This window comes from Populus nigra, chromosome 1 (genome assembly GCF_951802175.1).
Source record: "Populus nigra chromosome 1, ddPopNigr1.1, whole genome shotgun sequence".
Lineage (NCBI taxonomy): Eukaryota > Viridiplantae > Streptophyta > Magnoliopsida > Malpighiales > Salicaceae > Populus > Populus nigra.
In genome coordinates this window covers 22,866,043-22,885,512 of record NC_084852.1, presented here as the reverse complement: position 1 = coordinate 22,885,512, position 19,470 = coordinate 22,866,043, and the positions used below count along the sequence as shown (strand labels likewise).

The window sequence follows — 19,470 nt, the reverse complement described above, 5'->3', positions numbered from 1 at the left end:
CCTCATTCTTTTTTATTACTATTTGTTTTGCTTTTAGTACTTTTTTTTTTAAATTGTTTTCAATTTCATTCCTAGGCATTTTATTTCATTTGGTTTTTTTATCTAATTTGATCTTCATTCTTTTAATTGTTTATTTTTTTTATACTTTAGCTTTTTCAACTTCATCCCTCGTCATTTTATTTCCTTTAATTTTTTAATCGAATTTTGATCCTCATTCTTTTTATTAATATTTTTTTAATTTATTTTATAAAAAAAATAATTCTTAATTATTTTCTTTCATATGGTTTTTACATCATATTTAATTTTTATTATTTTAATTACTATTTATTTTGTTTTGAATTTTTTTATTGTATAATCTGTCAAATATCAAATAAAATAAATAAGTAAGTAAATAAGGGTACAACGTTAGTAGCAATTTTTTTAAAGAAAAAAAATTATTTAGGGATGAAGCCAGTAAAGCAGTACCTATGGTCCATAACGGTTGGTCCGTTGGTCAGCCAATATTACAGTGCAATAAACAAGATTACAAGACCGAATACGTATCCGTAACATAACGGTCGGTCCGTTGGTCAACCAAATCCATCCCATCGGACCAGATGACGAGGTCGCTGTCTAAGACGTTCCGGTCCGTAAAACTTAAAGCATCCTCATCAAAACCACCACCACCACAACAACAACAACCATCCTCATCCTCATCATTGCCCCGATCAAGAAAAACACGAGCAAAATCGAGCTTAAATTCGAAATCGAGATCATGGTCTGTGTATCTTATTCTCTCTACCAACCACCCGATCAAGACTTACGTTGGTGTCACCACCAATTTCTCTCGCCGGTGCGTTTATTTCTTTGATTCAATTCTTATTTTCTGAAATTCAATGCAAATGCTTATCTGGGTCAATTTCAATTTGTCTCTTACAAATTAAAGGGGTGACGAATCATTTCACGACTTGAATAAGTAAATAAAATAGTTCTCTAATCATGTCTGCAATGGCAAGTTTGATAACATGCTAGTTAATTTGGTAATTGCTGATGCCTTTCAACCAGATGTATTGACTTTTGTATTGAGCACGGTCTCCGATTGCCTCACCTGTGAATTTCACAAATGTGTTGTGTTATTCTTGCTCAAGTATGTGCAATATAGAAATGAACGAATGCATACTTGTTGAACTTGGCGCTTTTTAATGTAGCTTGAAACAACATAATGGCGAGCTTAAAGGAGGTGCAAAAGCATCCCGTGCAGGAAGGCCGTGGATTTCTGCATGCATAATTCGCGGTTTTAATGACCGAAGTGAGGGTAAGTTTCTTCTTTGTACCACTTTCACAAATGCCAATGAGAGTTATTTTCATACTCCTGTTCTTGATTTTTCTTCTTGATATTTGCGGCATGAATTTGTTTAATCTATTGATTTTTCTTCCTTTTATTTTCTATTTTGTAGCTTGCAAGTTTGAATCAAAATGGAAAAGCTTTTCAAGGAAATTGCCTCGAAAAAGGATAGATGATGACCAGATGAAGCAGAGCAGCAAGGACTCGCACCGACTCCTGCAACATAGGAAGATTGCCCTCGATAGGGTTAAAGGTTCATTTGATCTTAGTCACTTAGAAATTGACTGGGAATTGAATATTTTCTGATTTTGATAATATGCAATCACGTTCGACACATTTTAAGTTATATTGCATTCTTTGAGCGACACTATTGCATATCACTCCTACCATGATTTGATCATTGTATATTTACACTTGACACAATTCAATATATTCTTTTCATTGTATTGACAATATCTTCCTTCAATGTGACTCCAATTGCAACCATGTGAAATGATAGAAGGAAAGAGTGGTGAAATTATTGCAAAGAGAAGAAGTTTTGCACATTTATAGAAATTAGTGAGGTATTCATGAAATATAACCAGTTGCTCAGGAGAGGTAAGGTTTAGATGCTCCCTGGATATGCATTCCAGATAATTGTTTCCAGTATAAAGATAGTTTATGGATGTGAGAAACAATGGGTCATCTGGAAAAGAAACCATCTCAACTGAATCGATTTGGTGGTGTTAAAGAGAAAGGAGTCTGTGAAGTTCCCATTCTGATATTTGACAGCCACTTAAGCAGTATTTCAAAGTAATATAACCATTTATAGTCCAAATACTGACAAGGTTACCATTGAGACTTCACACCATTTCAAATTCATGTGGTCTGCTAATGTAACACATTTGAGATTATCTATCACCTTCCATAATCTGTATGAATGACTCGATCCGGTTGCTAGCAATCTGAAAAATAAATCTGCATTGTTCCCTCTTTTGAAGAGTCAGAGGGAACTTCCAAGCATAAGGATCCAGAAATTGGAGTATGTCAGTGTGCATGAAGTTACTGGAAAGGTAATTAGCTAATGGCATGTCTCAGTTACTACCCTGTGCAGACAAGCTGTCTATCTGAGTCCCATCTGCCTCAAAGTTGTCAGTTTGTTGCATCCTTCTATCTCCAGCAGCTAGACTGCTCAAGTGCTTCCAATGACCATACAACTCCTTCACTGCAGCAAGCCAGCCTGAAACTCCTAAACAATGTGAAGGAGGCAAGGGAGGGGAGATTAGTCATACGTCTGAGAATCATCTGATTACACTTCTATGTGAAGTTTATGAAAAGACGGAGAGGGGATAGTCTTATTCGAATCTCTTAACTGTGGACAAGCAGAAATGTAAAGATCTTCGGACAAGTTTTCTAACAAAAGCTTATGGAGACAAGAAAAACTTATCACGAGAAGTCCAGGCTTCTCAATCCAACACGTTCCTGAACGGTAGAGTTTCTAGAGATTGGAAAGGCTTGAAAGGAGAACCAGGCCCATAAAACTTATTACCCACAGATAGAACTCTATCTGCGCCTCTATGATCAAGTGTCTGAGTGTGGATAATTGACGCAGTGAATGGAAACAATGTGCATTATCTACAACAACGGATATCCAGCCTTATTAGACTTGGGATCGATTACCAGTACAAGATGGTAATTCTATACCACCATATAACGCAAGTGTGAGCTTTTACAGATTTTTAAGAGTTTGCAACAATAAGATGATAAGATTTTCTTCCTTTTCTTTGGGTGTGCAGCAGAATCCATCAGTCCATTGCATATCTATCTTATTAATGCCATGCTTAGTTTCCAAACTGGCTGCTCTTGCATCTTCAGTGCGCGCCATAAAATATTTGAAGTTGTTGAATTGAAAGTTGTCCATGAAGATGCACCTATTCTCTTAACTCCCTTAGTCTGAGCCCATCTCCAACATAAAACTTGCCCCCCTTCGGAGACGCGTCAAATCCTCTGACAATAGGATTCGTGTTGTTTACCGGCTTTCAGCTGTTCTTCTCTTCATAATAATTTTTTACATGCCTTCTTTCTTTCATTTTTATCATACTTTACATGTTTTTTTCTGATTAAAAAAAAAATGCGTTTGCTTTCTAAAAGTAAACTCGCTTCTAGTTTTAAAGTTAACATTCGAGTTCAACTCCAAGCCTACTTACTACCAACCATGTGGGGATTGGAAGCCAATTCTGTCTTGTACCAGTGTACTTCTTACCTTTTTTCCAAACCTTTTTTCTCTCATGCCAGCCTTCAACCCCCTGGCCTATAACATGATAATCAAATTCATATCTGAACGTAGATGGAATTGGGAAATTCATCAATTTTAAACATCAACATCTTTTCTCACTTCAGTGACTAATGAAATAGATTGTCGCCCCCCTCCCCTTCTGAAAAATATAAGCAAGACAAGAAAGAAGAGTACACTGAAACGAGACACATTGAAGAGTACCCCTGTGTACTAATTTCATCAATTACAACTCTCAGAGGGTTCTGAAAATTTTCGGTCAATACAGTACAATCAATTAATGGAGGAGTAGAACACTCAATCCTCAATTGTAATGGGGAATACGAACCAAATAATCAGCAAGCCTTTGACTCTCCTTCCCTAGGAACGCCATTAATGCAGCCAGCTCCACATACGCCTTTTCAAAAGCTTTACACCGATCCAACGAGGGCAAGAACAGATGAAAGCCGGTAAATAACACGAATCCCATTGTCAGAGGCCCTGATACCAGCCGTGGCAATTGCCATCGGCCACCAAATTGCTTCTTTAAAGCAATCTCAGTTAATAGACACACTCCATGGAGGAGAAAGAAGCATGTGAGCTCCCATGGGGACCTCTGATCACACTCCACATAGTAGAAAAGGATCAGCTCGTGCATGAGTCCTGACACAAGAAATGTCCCCATGAAGGCAGGAATTAGTGCCCACTTTCTGCCAACAACTAGTGAAGCAAGATTGCGTGTTGGTTTGTACACGGCAGGTCGTAAAATACTTGAAACAATGAGATTCCATCTTCTACCCCAGAAATCTTGTAATGAGGTTGAGAGGTATGGCTCATTAAATGGTGGCTCAAGCTCTAGCCCTATCAAAACTTGAGCCGCAACCGCGGCCACACCGAATAGTGTTTCAAGTTCAACATATAAAAGGAGAAAGTAGAGGAAGGAAACGATCTGTGGATGGATATATTCCCTATACCCAGGAACATTAGCCAATATAGCGAAAAGCAACACCTTGATTGTATACTTCATATGTTTTCTACCATCTTTAGGCTCTTTGTCCTGTAGATGGGAGTCACGGGACCTAGGAGATGGCTTTTGTTGGATCCTGATGGGAAAACAAGCTACAAACACAAAACTTGCAAGAGAGATTGATGGATCTGAAGACAAAGGACCCTCACCAAAAGCGAACAGTAAGATCTTGAAATTTGCAAGCCAAGCAATGAAAAAAGCTGTAAGGCCCGAAAGATAGATGGTGTGCAGGTGGAGAGGAAGATAGAGAAAGAGGCCAACGATTGGTAGCAAACAAAGACTCTTGCAGTTCCTTTTGGAACTATCCGACCAACAGCATAGCAGTAGCAGGTGGAGGCAAAGACCGAGAACGAAACCTTTATAAAGTTAGTGATCTCATTCGCCATTTTGTCTCTGATGGAAAATGTTTCTGTAATTCATCATGATCTACGTTTCTATATATCTCCTTTTTTGAACAGGGGGACTGGTCAACAATTGATTTGTAGTTCGTGTTACTGTTAGCTATAGCGACCAAATTGACCATCACACATAATTGAGGGACTATTTTTTTTCCGGGGAGTTTTAGTTGGTGACTTGGACCGTTTCCTGCCAGCCCTCCTGTTTTTTTTTTATATATAACTGTGGATATCCGGACCATCTTACATGCATCTTTATTAATCATTTAAGATCTTGAAATTAATGGTTAGATAAATCTCTAGTGGATATGAGGTTTATAACACACAAATTAATGATTTTTTATGAACAAATTTAAAATCTAACCGATTAAACTATATTTTTTTATAGTTAAAATAAAAGATTTTCTTCTATAATAAATAAAATAATATTTTCATATCCGTTGGTATGTTGTGTGGTCGATGAAAGAGTTTGAAACATTTTTAAAATTTTAATTACCCTAGCTGCTGGTTGGGGTTGGATTATTTTTTTTAATACAAAAACATATTTAGATGTTGTACATATTTTTCTAGTAGAAAAAAATTTAAATTGTGTGAGGATTGATTCAGTCAACTTGACAAGTTTAAAAACTACCCGAATAAATAGTAAAAATCTAATTTGATTTAAAATAAATATTCAAAATAATATTTTTTTTATATAAATATTAAGACGACAGTATATTGAATCAATTCAAGTCAATCTGGGTTAACTTGTCAATTTGTATGTCAGGTCATCAACTTTGATAACTTCATAAAAAATAAATTAAAATAAATTATGAAGTTAACTCTTCAGTAAATTTAATATTAAAAAAAAAAATTAAAAATTTGAAAAAAAAATAGAGAGGAAGATACGAAAAGAGGAAAACTATCGGAAGCAAACATAGGAATCTAGCAGCTCCTTTAGAAACCACCCGACCAACAGTATAGCAATAGCAGGTAGGGACAAAGACTGAGATCGAAATATTTATGAAGTTAGCAGTCTCATTCTCCATTGTGTGTATTTTATTTGTCTCCGTTCTTCCCTTATCTATATATTTACACGTAAACTTCTTTTGTTTAACAGTACGATACAGCTCAAACTGGATTTAATGGAGATAGCTGAAGCACATAATCCGTGTATTTCATGTGACAACCATGTGGATTAGGCGCCTAATTGTACATAAGATTTTGAAAACAAAACACAACCATTTGTAACGGGAAAGAAAGTATTTGCTTTGCAGCGTGGTTTCGTACTGATTTGGTACGTATGATGTAATGTACTATATAATATAATCAATTTTGTAATTCAATAAAAAAAAAATATTATAATTGAATGGAATAATTAAGATGATTATTTCATTACTTTATTTGGTTAAAAATATCCGTTGTGATGTATTGGAGGATTTTACAAAGCTTCATCTTAGATCGTGTAATTTTTTAAAAAAATATTTGAAACTTTATAATTATGATTATTTACAAATTGATTCTTATTATAAAGTTTATCTGTTTTTTGTATTCTTAAAATTATAGTTTAGCCTTCATCATGAAAAATCTCTTTTAATCATATAAGAGTTCACCGTATAGATTTTTTTTATGTAATGCTTATAATGTAATTAAATTTTATAATTGTAATAATTCATCACAATACAATTTTAAAAATTATACAAAATATAAGACAAATTACACTATATAATTCACAACCAGAAAATTTGCAAATACAAATAGAAACACCGATGAAATTTTTCCGACAGTAAATTACGGTGAATTTAAATTAACAAAAACACCGACTGACATGTCATTTTTACAGACAGAATTGTCGATTGATTTAAATCCATCTTTATTATTTAATTTATGACCAGACAAACGACCTTCCTCTCTCACTCCCTCATTTCTTCTTCTTCCTCCATTTTTCTCTGCAACAAACAGCGCACACAACCCCACCCCTAATTTTATCACAAATCAACCTCTTACTATAAATCTAGTCACCCTAACACTTAGTTTGTCAGCATTCCTATTTTGATTCAAATTTTATTGAGGATTCTCCACTTTAAAAAAGCAAAACTACTCATTTTGTATTTGAACTCCATTTTAAAATGTTACGCTTTATCTAATCCGATAAATATTAGTGAAGGTGATATTAAATGTCCATGTAAGAGGTGTAAAAACAAAAAGTTTCTTGATCCAAATATTGTAACTATGCATCTTCTATAAAAAGGGTTCATTGAGAGATACATATGTTAGTTTGTACACGGAGAACCATATGTTACTCATGAGACCATGGTAGAAAGGATGGTTGAGTCAATTTCTAGTTCTAGCAACATGCATAGAGTTATAGATGATAATAGTAAACCTTATAGAAATATAGTTATTGATGCAATGAGAATGAATCAAGTTATGCCGATCAATGTTCAATCATGGATGGAGAACATAATGCAAATGTAGTTGTGTTTTTTTATCTTTTAAAAGACTCTGAAGAACCATTATGGGATGAGTGCATAAATTACAGTAAATTATTAAGGCAATCATCCTTTTTTTTTATTTTTGTGTTGGTTTAAAAAATATTTACTTGCTTCTCTCTCTCTTAGAGTTTTATATAGTTTCATTAACAACAATCATTTTGTTTCTTGGGGATATTTTCTAGAGCTCTGATTGTCTGGGTTGGGTGGGTCTTTTTGTTCTCTATAGTTTGGGGTTTTAGAATGTTAGCATTTATGTGTTCTGGTTGCATTCTTGAAGGTTGTTGATGCTATTTTTGGTGTTTATTTGTTTTATAGTTTGTTGTTGAGTATGCTTAAGCTCTGGTGGTTGATGCAATTCTTCGTTAGGCAAAGGTATCTGTAATGACCAAGTTGGTTGCATGTGCATTTTCATTTTCTATTGATTAGTTAGATTTTTGTTTGATTCAATTAATATTTTTTAAAACTTGGAGGTTGTTTTTTTTAATTAGGAAGTATGATTTTTATTCTGGGATTAGGCAAGCCTTTTAGATATTCTGGTAGCTACATTTGTCTTCTTTTTCTTTTTTGTGTTATTTCCCTTATCTTTCTGGGTTTTGATTGCTATATGTTTATCTTTTTTTTTAAATGCTGCATTTCTTTAGCCAATGGCTTAGGTTATTAGGTGATTATTTGGTTGGTTTTATCATGTTTGTTTTCACATTACATGTTATTGTCTTGGAAGTTTATTGTTTTGCCATTTTTTTCAACTTGCGTCTTAAATCTACTATTGTTGGGAATTTTTGGTCTACTGTTTGGGCAAGTTCATCACTAAAAAAGTAATTTTGGTTTTGACTTCGCATTGACCTCATCATTTGGTTGGTTAGTTTATAGGGTCTTTCTAATTCATTAGTTTACTTGGTCATTATGGGTTCTTTTGGATTTTTAGAAGTTGGTTTATTTTTCAATAATAGGGTTAATTGCTTATTTCCGGTGATTTTGTTTATGGTTTGGTTGAGAGATTTCTATATTGTTGCCTATTGTATGTCCATTTTGCCTTTTTTTTTTCCTTAGCCTATAATCTCATTTTTGTGGACTACCATGGGTTTTGTCTTCTTTTTTAGATGTTATTAGGTGTTATGTTGGCTTTTAAATCCATGTACTCTTTGCATCTTTAAGTTTAGTGTCGTTGTTTGTCAAACGCATTCATAGGCTATGCTTGATGAAAGAAATGGGGGTTTATAGATATAAATACAAGACATAAGCCTTGTAGAAGAACAAGTTAATAAGATAGAAGAACAGGTCAATATGAACTCTTCAAAACCAACAACAGAATCTTGAAACCAAGGAGATAAAGATAACAAGAGAAGATAAGATAACAAGCTTTTCAATTTCAAATGTATATAATGTATAGGCTAACTAACAGGATAGTTGTTGCATTTCTGTAAAACTCAAAGTCTATTTAAAGACAACTAGAATGCAGAAGAATGTACTGAAGAAGAACATAAACAACAGTTTCTTTAAGTCTTTCTCTCCAGTCCACTTTGGTTTCTTTATGGTATCAAAGCTTCTAAAAAGACCAACATCTATTTATTATTGATTCACAATGACTTCCTCATTTTCCACCTCAAATAATTATGTTGATCCCCTTCTCACTATCCCATCCCTCTCCAATCTCTCATTCACTATTAGCATCAAACTCAACTCCTCCAACTATCCTTTTTGGAAGGCTCAAACACTGCCCTACTTCATAGGACATGGTGTTTTTGGTTATCTTGATGGTACAATCCTAATTCCCCCACAAGAAATTGATGTTCTTCATCCCAGCACAGATGCTGGTATCAAAATTCCAAATCCCAATATATTCAATGGCTTCGTTGGGATTCTCTCATCCTTGCCACTATAAATGCCTCCCTCACTAAAGACGTTCTCACTCAAATCATGTCTTATACCACATCACATAAGTTTGGCTTGCATTAGAGCGCACCTTTTCCTCAATTTCACGTGCCAAAGATGTTTAAATTTGCACTCAACCGGCAAATATTTGCAAAGGTGCTTTATCTGCTAATGAATATTTTCTCTCCATCAAACGACTGGCTGACGAACTTGCTCTTGCTGGACAACCTCTCACAGCTGATGACATAATTACCTACGTACTTGCAGGACTTGGCCAGGAGTATGATTCCTTAGCTTCCATCATCACCTCTTGTTCAAATCATGTCACTTTAAAGGAACTCTACTCGCTTCTTCTTATAAATGAGTCCCGAATTAATCATAACAACTAGCCATTTCAAGCCACTCCATTAGTCAATATGGCTATAAAGCATCTTTTGCACCAACACCCATCCTCTTCTCACATCAATGCAAACTTTCAAAACCTAAATCGAGGAACTGATTTCTACCATGGCAGAGGTCGTCGCGCGTTTCAATTCCTGTAACCATGGTTCATCAACTTCTGTTACATGTTAGGTATGTTTTAAACCAGGTCATTCTACTAGACAGTGCTATCACTAGTTTGATCTTTCTTATCGGGATCAGCACCATCCTAGAAACCAACCTCAAGCCATGGTTGATGCACGTTACCACACTGCTGATAATGAGTGGCATCCTGATACTAGATCCACCCATCATCTAACTAATAATGTAAACAATATTCACTTGCTCAATGAAGATGACAATAGCCAGGATCATATTCAGGTGGCTAATGGTGCAAGTTTGAAAATCATTCACAGTGGCACTTCCACTTTCTCCTTCTAAATCTTTTATGCTTAAACAAATTCTTTGTGTTCCTGAAATACAAAAAAATCTTCTACATGTTCATCGTTTTTGTCTCAATAATAATGTTTTTTTTTAGTTTCATGCCTCTTTCTTCCTTGTGAAGGATTACTTGGGGAACATCTTGCATCGAGGTCCACTTAGTAACGGTCTTTACAACTTCTCAGCATCTCTTGCTCATCTTCAACCTCAAGGTCTATCTAGTATTCATGTGTCTACCAAACTTTGGCACCGCCACCTCGGTCATGCTTCTTTTTCAGTCATCAATAAAGTTATATCACTAGCTCCTCGTAATAAAATTACTTCTATTTGTTCTGAATGTCAGTTGGCTAAAAGCCATGCTATACCCTTTAAACATGTTTATGTTCATGTTTCTGTTTTGAAACCTTTGTAATTAATATATTCATATGCTTAGGGCCCGACTCCTGTTTTATCCACCACTGGTCCTTGTTACTACATCAGTTTTCTAGATGATGTAACATAATATTTATGGTTATTTCCCTTAAAACTCAAATTTGATGCATATCAAACTTTTATCTATTTTCAAAATGCTGTAGAATGCCAATTTGATACAAAAATAAAAGCCCTGCAATCAGATTGGGGTGGGGAATTTTGTAGCTGCCATAAATATCTACACAATCAAGGCATTAATCACCGAATAACTTGTCCCTATACCTATCAGAAAGCTGGTGCAATTGAAAGACATCACCGTCAAATTGTTGAAGTAGGTTTATCTTTACTTGATCATTTAAAGTTACCACAAGTATTTTGGGAAAATGCCTTCTTGACTGCTGTTTATATTATTAATAGATTACCCACTCCAGTTTTAAACAATATTTCTCCTTACAAAATGGTCCACAAACATAAACTAGATTACAATTTTTTTTGTGCCTTTGGTTGTGCTTGTTGGCCTTATTTATGCCTTACAATAGACATAAAATGGATTTTCGATCAAAAAACTGCATATTTATTGGGTATAGTACTGGTCATTAAGACTACAAATGTTTAGATGTCTCTACTGGAAAAAATTTCATCTCCCGTCATGTTGTTTTTTTATGAGTCTATTTATCCCTATACAGTCCCTACATCTGCTTCACTCACAATAAAATCCGATCCTATTGTTCTCCACCAAATCTTCAATTATCATCCTCTAGTTCTCTTATCTCTACAGGTACAGTTAATCAGACTCCTGTACCAAGCCATCTATATATGATCTCACCGTCAAGTCCTTCCAATTATCTTCATGATAACTCTACCTCCCCTGTCAGCAATACTACTCCATCGCATCTATAGGCTAGTACCGTTCCCTCTCCATCACCTTCTCAACTTCAGCAGCAGAATCAAACCACACACCTCATGATCACAAGAAGTAAGAATAACATCCACAAACCAAAAATCATATCTGATCACCATCTTCGCTATCCAATTCCCAAAGCCCTTATGACCACAGTACTCCAACCACACAACCAAGAACCAACTTGCTATTCAACTGCAGTCAAGCACCATCATTGGCGTAAGGCTATGAACAAAGAATTTGATGCCCTGTTAGCAAATGAAACCTGGACTCTGGTTTCCAAACCACCAAATGTCAATCTAGTTGGCTGCAAATGGGTTTACAAAGTTAAAAGAAAAGTTGATGGCAACATTGAATGTTTCAAGGCATGTCTAGTAGCCAAAGGTTTTCATCAACAAGAGGGTGTTGATTTTAGTGAGACATTTAGTTAAGTGGTTAAACCACCTACTGTTAGATTGGTGTTATCTCTAGCAGTTTCACATGGCTAGTATCTTTGTCAAATCGATGTGCAAAATGCCTTTTTACATGGCCTTCTACACAAGGATTTCTTTATGACTCAACCCCTAGGCTTCATCCATCCATAATTGCCTCACTACGTCTGCAAGTTATAAAGATCTTTGTATAGTCTTTTTTAGGCACTAAGAGCATGGTTCTCTCGATTGACTAATCAGTTGCAGGCTATTGGCTTTATCAGTAATTAGGTAGATCACTCAATGTATATTTATCACCAAGGCTCAACACTTATTTATCTTCTCATTTATGTTGATGACATAATTCTAGTTGGGGCTGACATGCAAGCTATTAATGTAAACCCCTAGTTATAATTTTTCTAAGTTATTAAATTATGAGAAATGTAACCAGTAGTAAAATGAGTTAAATTAAATTAAAGAAACTTAAATCAAGATTAAAAAAATAATGAAATAAATGAAATGAAAGGGAATATAGTACTAAATTGTTGAAAAGAAAAATATTTGTGGGGATAAAATGAATACATAAGACCAAGAGGGGTCAATATTCAAATAACAAAAGGTTAGAAGTTTATGTACAAAAGATAAAAAGGGGTGGGGATAAATGTGCAATTAACAAGATGATAGCACTATAAATATCATTATATTTTTCTCTTCGAGTGACTGGCAAGAGCAAGAGAGAGTTTAGAGAGGAGCTGGAGAGAAGACATAGTGATTGCATAAAATCCGACAGCTATAACTCCACCTTCCACCATTGAATCAAAACAATATTTAGATATGTTGTTCTCCTTCATATCATGTACAGTTTCACCGAAGGGATCTTCTATATCAATCCCGTTTGAGAGATATGGTGGGAGGAAAATTTCTAGGAAAATACACTTCTGAACAGTCTTCGTCATCGACTGTTTTCTCCTCCAGCCACCATCGGATCGGGCTATAATTTGGATATGTTGTTCTTCCTGATGCTGTCTAGATTATGAACAGTGGAGATCAGAAACAAACACTTGGTATAGAAGTTGTGCTTCTCTCATAGTAGGACTGCAAGTTTGAGGTTAGTTTGGTTAAACCCATATTTCTGGAATTTTCACCATTTGATGAAGTTGATATTTGGATATGTTATACTCATAATAATGCATTATAATTTGACCATATGGATTGTTTGGAATATTATTTGTTTGTTATTTATGATTAATTGAAAGTGTTCTCAAAATTGGTTTTGTGTGAATTTAATGATATTAGCATGAAAATAGTGAAGGAACTCTTGGTTCCTTAAGGCCATGCTTTCGGTCAATTATGCATCAAAGGTGAAAGATTTAAATAAATAAGATAAATTGGCTCTTAAAAAGATTTTTTGACACTCTTAAACAGTATGTGATATGGCTAAGGGTTGAGATAAAAGAGAAAAAGTAAAATTGTGAATGTTGTGTGTAAATGGAAAGGTTCATGAATCTGGATAGATTCGTCTCCTAACTTTTAGAGAGAATTCAAGTAGGAGGATGAGGAAATTAAGATCAAGTTTATTCATAGTAATTATAGTCTTGGGTCAATTTGGAGCTGTAGAACTCCAGTTATGGGTCACCAACCGGGATTGGGTCATCACTAACTTTGTAAGGCAGAAGGACTGATTAGTTGATGAGCAATTTTGACTGTCTTAGAGGCAGAACTGAGTTCTCCTTTCTTATAGAACTTGTAGCCTCGTGTCTTAACTTTCCAACGAGACCAATCTTGCTTGAAATGGAGTTCTATAACTCTAGATATAGTTAAAAATCTGAGGAGAGGTCGGACAGTAATAGTTCGATATCAAGATAGTAACAGTTGGACAATAACAATCCAATGTTTCTTGATGAGCAATTTTGATTGTCTTAAAGGCAAAATTGGGTTCTCCTTTCTTCATAGAACTTGTAGCCTCATGTCTTATCTTTCCAACGAGACCAATCTCGCCTGAAATGGAGTTCTATAACTCTAAATATAGTTAAAAATCTAAGGAGAGGTCAGACAGTAACAGTTTAATATCAAGACAGTAACAGTTGGACAGTAACAGTCCAATGTTTCTTGATGAGCATTTTTTACTGTTTTAAAGGCAGAACTGGGTTCTCCTTTCCTCATAGAACTTGTAGCCTCGTGTCTTAACTTTCCAACGAGACCAATCTTGCCTAAAATGGAGTTCTATAACTCTAAATATACTTAAAAATTTGAGTAGAGGTCAGACAGTAACCGTTCAAATATAAAGAAATGAATGATAATTAAGGTTAGATAAAGGATGACAACATTAATGGGTGTAATGAGAAAAACATAAAGTATAAAGAAAGAAATGATTGAAAGAAAGATTCGTTAGTTATTGATATGATTATTATAAAACATATCCTTGAATACGGAAAATTTATTAAATGAGCCTGTGACTGCAGGAGGGACCACCAGTGTGGTGCAACAACAACAACAAGGGAGCACGAGTAGAGCTTCTACTGCAGGTAGGTGACTTTCACCTTCCTTTTTAATAACATTGAATAATGAAATACCTTATCATGAATATTACCGTATTGTGTTAATTCAGATATCAGATTCCCAAATGCTTAAACGTTGACAAATGGTTGATTTGCTTCGGCTAATGGCATCTGAAGAGATGACCTTGAATAATGAAATACCTTATTATGAATGTTACCGTATTGTGTTAATTTAGATATCAGATTGCCAAATGCTTAAATGTTGACAAGTGGATGATTAGTTTTGCCTAATGGCATCCGAAGGGATGATCGGGACAAACGGTTGATTAGTTTTGGTTGATAGCATTCGAAGTGGATGGCCGGGGTGAGTGAACGGTTAACCTCGACAAATGATGCCTTAAGAGGTTGGCCGGAATTAATATTATGACTGATTGCAAGATTTGGTGTTTTTATATGCACTACAAGTTGTTTATACCAGAAACATGAAAGAACTACAACTGTCACGCTTCAAACATGAGACAATGTTATTTGTCATAACCTAATTTTGGCCCATTGGCTTTTAATTTAATTTTTACAGGGTTTAAAATGTAAAATTAAAAGACTAGAGACTTATTTCGATGAAAAGTGTGATTTGTCAACTTGCATGAAAATTAAGGATTATAATGTGCTTTTGTCATTCTATCCTTATCTTTGAGATAAACCTTACTTTCGAAATGATCCTTATTTTCAAGATAATCCTTACCTTCAAGATAATGAAAGTTGTCTGATTTTGAATTCGATTCTAATTTGAATTTAAAAAAAAAAGAATGAGTTTGATTGAGACTTTACTTCTTACAAGTGATAGGACTCTTACACTATAAATATTGATCCCAGTCTATGCGAGGGAAAAAAAAACCCGAAAATCATTGGAGGAACCAAGGCAGAGAACGTAAGCACACCAGAGGCGGAAAAAGGAACCCAAAAACAGAGCAAAGACTGAAAAATTAACCTAAAAAAAACGGAGAAAAAAACAGAGAAAACAGAGCAAAAACCCAGAGCAAAGAAATAATACACGGAGATAATGAGAGGAAAGAAATACAGCATACATAGAGAATTGTCATCGCCATAGCCTTCATCTCTGCAGACATCCCTGCACAAAAAAGACACCCAAACCAGTAATAGAAAGCCGGCACCTTCATCATCATCTCAGGAGCAGCTGAAAGAATAAAGCATACGGGCACAGAAGCAAAAAGAAGCAGAGGGAAAGGTCGTAGGCAGACGAGAGGCACCACTGCACTGTCACTATCCCCACCGTCTCCAGAGAACAGGTAAGCCATTTTTTGCTTTCGATTTTTTGTACATTCATTTTGAATGTAATGTTGCACAGTGCGAAGGTAAATAATTTACCTTCGCACTATGCATGCACGCGTGGAGCCACTCCACGCGTGCTTCTTGCTTGCTTTGCCCAGCCGGGCCACTGGCTTGGGCCAGTGGCCGGGCTGGGCTGGCTGGGCCCAGCCCAGCCCAAAAAATAAAAAATAAAAAAAACAAAAAAAAAACAAAGATGTGTGTATGTATAAATAAAAAAATAAATATGAATTTGTTATTTTTATTCATTGACGCCAGAGTCAGAATAAAAATACTGATTCAAATTTATTTTATTGTATTTTATTTAATTACATAAAAATAAAAAAATATGCATGCAAAAATAAAATAAAATAAAGTAAATTTATTGGTTTATTCACTAACGCTAAAGCCAGGAATAAAGATACTGATGTAAATTTATTTTATTTTATTGTATTTTACTTTTATTTAGTTACATAAAAAATGTGTATGCTTAAAAAATAAATTTATTTGATTTGTTTATTCACTGACGCCAGAGTCGGGAATAAAAAAAATGATTTAAATTTATTTTTTTTATAGCTACGTGATATTTACCAACGCCAGAGTTGAAAATATCCGTAGTTAAATATTCACTGACACCAGAGTCAGGAATATTACACGTAAAATTATCATAGCCTAAACTAATAAACATTTAGCAATTTAAGGCAAAACCAGTAATGTAGTCTGCCTCAGGCAGAACATTTAAGGGGTGATAATATCTTCCCTTTTACGTAACCAGTCTCGAACCATAGAATCTCTGTTGACCAGTTAGGGTTCCTAGTGACCGTAATACTAGGTGGCGACTCCTTAAACAAGACCATTCCTCATTAAAGAACAGGATGCCAAAAATCCGTTCTTTTCCATGAAATAATTATTTTTAAGGCCGCCGCGATGTCGGGTGTGACATTATTCATTAAACTGCTAGACTGTTTCTTATCATTATTATTATTAATTAATTGCATTCTTGTAAATATTTTTATACTGCAACAGGGAAATCACACCAACAAGGTGCCTAGAAAACCCAATACATGGGAACCTACTTTTGCAAGGAATCATGTAGTTGCATTCTAGATCATGATGTATTTTGTGTGAATCAATGTACTGAATGTATAACTATTATTAGATCCTTTTTGTTTAAATTTGTGATGACTACTTGTAGGATAGAATACCAATTTATATCTATGCATATATATTTTTAATATGAACTTCTAATTATGCAAACATAATATTGTGTTTATGTAAGAATCTCTTTTAAATGAAATGTTGATTGTTGTTGATGTATGGATTGTATCTTGATTTCCGACACGATGTGAGTCAATTATAAAAAAAATTACTGTTGTTTTGGGCTTGAAAAGTCGAACTGTTATAAACCGCGTCATTCCCTTGTTGCAGAACAAGTTTGCAGTGAAAGACATTTGTGACTTGACATTCTTTTTGGGAATTGAAGCGATTAGAGACACCAATGGCTTGCATTTATCCCAACGCCATTACATTCTAGATCTCCTTACCCGCAGCCATATAGACAAAGCAAAGTCATGCTTGACTCCCATGTCCACCCCCCCCCCAGTCATTAACATAGTTGGCGGGCTGCAATACCTCTCTTTCACTAGGCTTGATGTTTCCTTTGCAGTTCACAAGGTTAGCAAATATATGCATAATTCACTTGAACCACATTGGACAACTGTAAAATGCATTTTGCATTATTTAAAAACCACGATCTCTCATGCATTGTTAATTCAACCAAGTACTGTTGTAAAACTTCATTCCTTCAGTGATATGGATTGGGCATCTGATCGTGATGACAGACGATCAGTTTGTGCCTTTTATGTTTATCTAGGCAAAAATTTAATTTCATGGGGGTGTAAATAGTAGCAAACCGTTGCCCGAAGTAGTATTGAAGCATAATACAAAGCTCTTGCCAATACTGCTGTTGAAATTCAATGGATCCAATCCTTGCTAACTGATCTTCATGTTCAACTTGTCCAACCTCCCATTCTTTGGTGTGACAACATCGGAGCTACATACTTGACCAGTAATTTTCTATTTTATGCTCGCACAAAACATATTTAAATTGACTTCCATTTTGTTCGTGATTAAGTTCTACATGGTCAACTTCATGTTCAGTTTGTGTCTAGCAAAGATCAATATACAGATGCCCTCACGAAGTCGTTGTCTTTCACTTGGTTTCTTCTCCTGCGTGCTAGTCTCATTGTTCATTCCTTACCCTTTTGATTACAAGGGTGTGTAAAAGAACAGGTCAATAAGATAGAAGAACAGGTCAATAAGAACTCTTCAAAACTAGAAGTAGAATCCTAAAATAAAGGAGATAAAGATAACAAGAGAAGATAAGATAACAAGCTTTTCAATTTCAAATGTATATCATGCATAGGCTAACTAACATGATAGTTGTTGCATTTATGTAAAACTCAAAGTCTATTTAAAGACAACTAGAATGCAGAAGAATGTACTAAAGAAGAACATAAACAACAGTTTCTTTAAGTCTTTCTCTCCAGTCCACTTTGGTTTCTTTAGGCCTTGACTATTTCTTTTCGTACATGTTAATATTTTTTTTTTAGTTATTTTGATTGTTAATTTTTCAAATTCTTTTTGGTACGCCTTTTAAACTGGAATTAAGAAGAGAATAATTGAAAACCTAAATAGTCTATGTTGCCTTTCTGGCATTATTTTGCACTTTGGATGGCTTGGCCAATGTTTGCTGATATTTATTGGTTTTTCTTATTGCATTAGGCTTTTACGGATTTGAGAGTCTTGAATGTCTATTTCTTTGAATTTTGAATTGTTAACAAGGGGATGAGGATGGTGCTTTGGATCTGAAATTGATGAGGAAAGAATAAGAAATTGAAATTATCTAAGTTGCCTTTCCAAAGTTTTTTAAAAACTTTTAATGGCTTGGTCATGATTGTTGTTTGTTTTTCTTCTAGAAGCATGCTGCTGCAAATTTTCTAGCCACTGTATGTTTTTTTGTGTGCTATTGGAGTTCTCTGTTGGATTGTTAAGTAAAATAGGGTAAAAATTGATTATGACAATTATTTTTTTTGGCAAATAACAGTTACCATAACAATCAAGCAGGAAGAAGAACCATCTAATTTTATTCGATATTATAATTTTTGTAATGTTATTTGTTTTGATGTTCATTCCTTATCGATAAACCTATTATGTAATTTTTTAAATAGTATCGTGTTATGTTTGTACAACAACTTTTATTTCTTTTGTTTTTATGTGTGCCACCCTCTATTTTTTTCACAAATCATTTTTGTTTCTTTTATTTTTATGTGTGCCGCCCTCTATTTTTTTCAGTTATAATTTTTTTTAGGTAAAAAAACTTAAGTCTAACCTGATTTAATGAAGCACATTTAGTGATGGCTAGCTTGTATATTTATACAGGTTAGCATATGTTTTGTTTACAGCTCTGCATTTCCTTTGGCTTTTGGTCCATTTATACGTGCTATTACAGGTTTGAACAACTCTATTTTTTGCATTGCTTAAGGTTTCATTTTTTGAAGGCCTTCATGGCTATTATTATTCTTTAATTTTACGCATGCCTATATTCAACCTCTTTTGTGCTTCCATTTAGCTGGTTTGCATAGTTTTTTTTCCCCTTATATGACTACTGTTGTGATGTTATGCCGCCATAAGAGTTTTATTTTTGTTAAGGATTTTTCA

At 34.6% G+C, this 19,470-nt stretch overlaps 2 protein-coding genes across 2 annotated transcripts; one reads left to right on the top strand and one right to left on the bottom strand.

The window, feature by feature from the left end:
• The first annotated feature begins 502 nt into the window (after nucleotides 1–502).
• LOC133700772 (structure-specific endonuclease subunit SLX1) lies at nucleotides 503–1,777 on the top strand. Its single transcript, XM_062124435.1, has 3 exons — nucleotides 503–832; nucleotides 1,188–1,294; nucleotides 1,437–1,777. Exons 1-3 carry the CDS (start codon nucleotides 597–599, stop codon nucleotides 1,628–1,630), a joined length of 537 nt encoding a protein of 178 aa, XP_061980419.1. The 5' UTR covers nucleotides 503–596; the 3' UTR covers nucleotides 1,631–1,777.
• Nucleotides 1,778–3,656: 1,879 nt separating this feature from the next.
• Nucleotides 3,657–6,025, bottom strand: LOC133677427 (acyl-CoA--sterol O-acyltransferase 1-like). The gene is made up of 2 exons (XM_062099526.1): nucleotides 5,863–6,025; nucleotides 3,657–4,826 (listed from the first exon to the last, which is right to left on the bottom strand). Exons 1-2 carry the CDS (start codon nucleotides 6,023–6,025, stop codon nucleotides 3,901–3,903), a joined length of 1,089 nt encoding a protein of 362 aa, XP_061955510.1. The 3' UTR covers nucleotides 3,657–3,900.
• Nucleotides 6,026–19,470: the final 13,445 nt, after the last annotated feature.

Coding starts and splice junctions, on each gene's coding strand:
- LOC133677427 (XM_062099526.1), bottom strand. CDS start 6,025: ATGGAGAATGAGACTGCTAACTTCATAAATATTTCGATCTCAGTCTTT. Junction 4,827..5,862: donor TCTTCCTCTCTATTTTTTTT/TCAAATTTTTAA, acceptor TCCACCTGCACA/CCATCTATCTTTCGGGCCTT.
- LOC133700772 (XM_062124435.1), top strand. CDS start 597: ATGACGAGGTCGCTGTCTAAGACGTTCCGGTCCGTAAAACTTAAAGCA. Junction 833..1,187: donor ACCACCAATTTCTCTCGCCG/GTGCGTTTATTT, acceptor TTTTTAATGTAG/CTTGAAACAACATAATGGCG. Junction 1,295..1,436: donor TTTTAATGACCGAAGTGAGG/GTAAGTTTCTTC, acceptor TCTATTTTGTAG/CTTGCAAGTTTGAATCAAAA.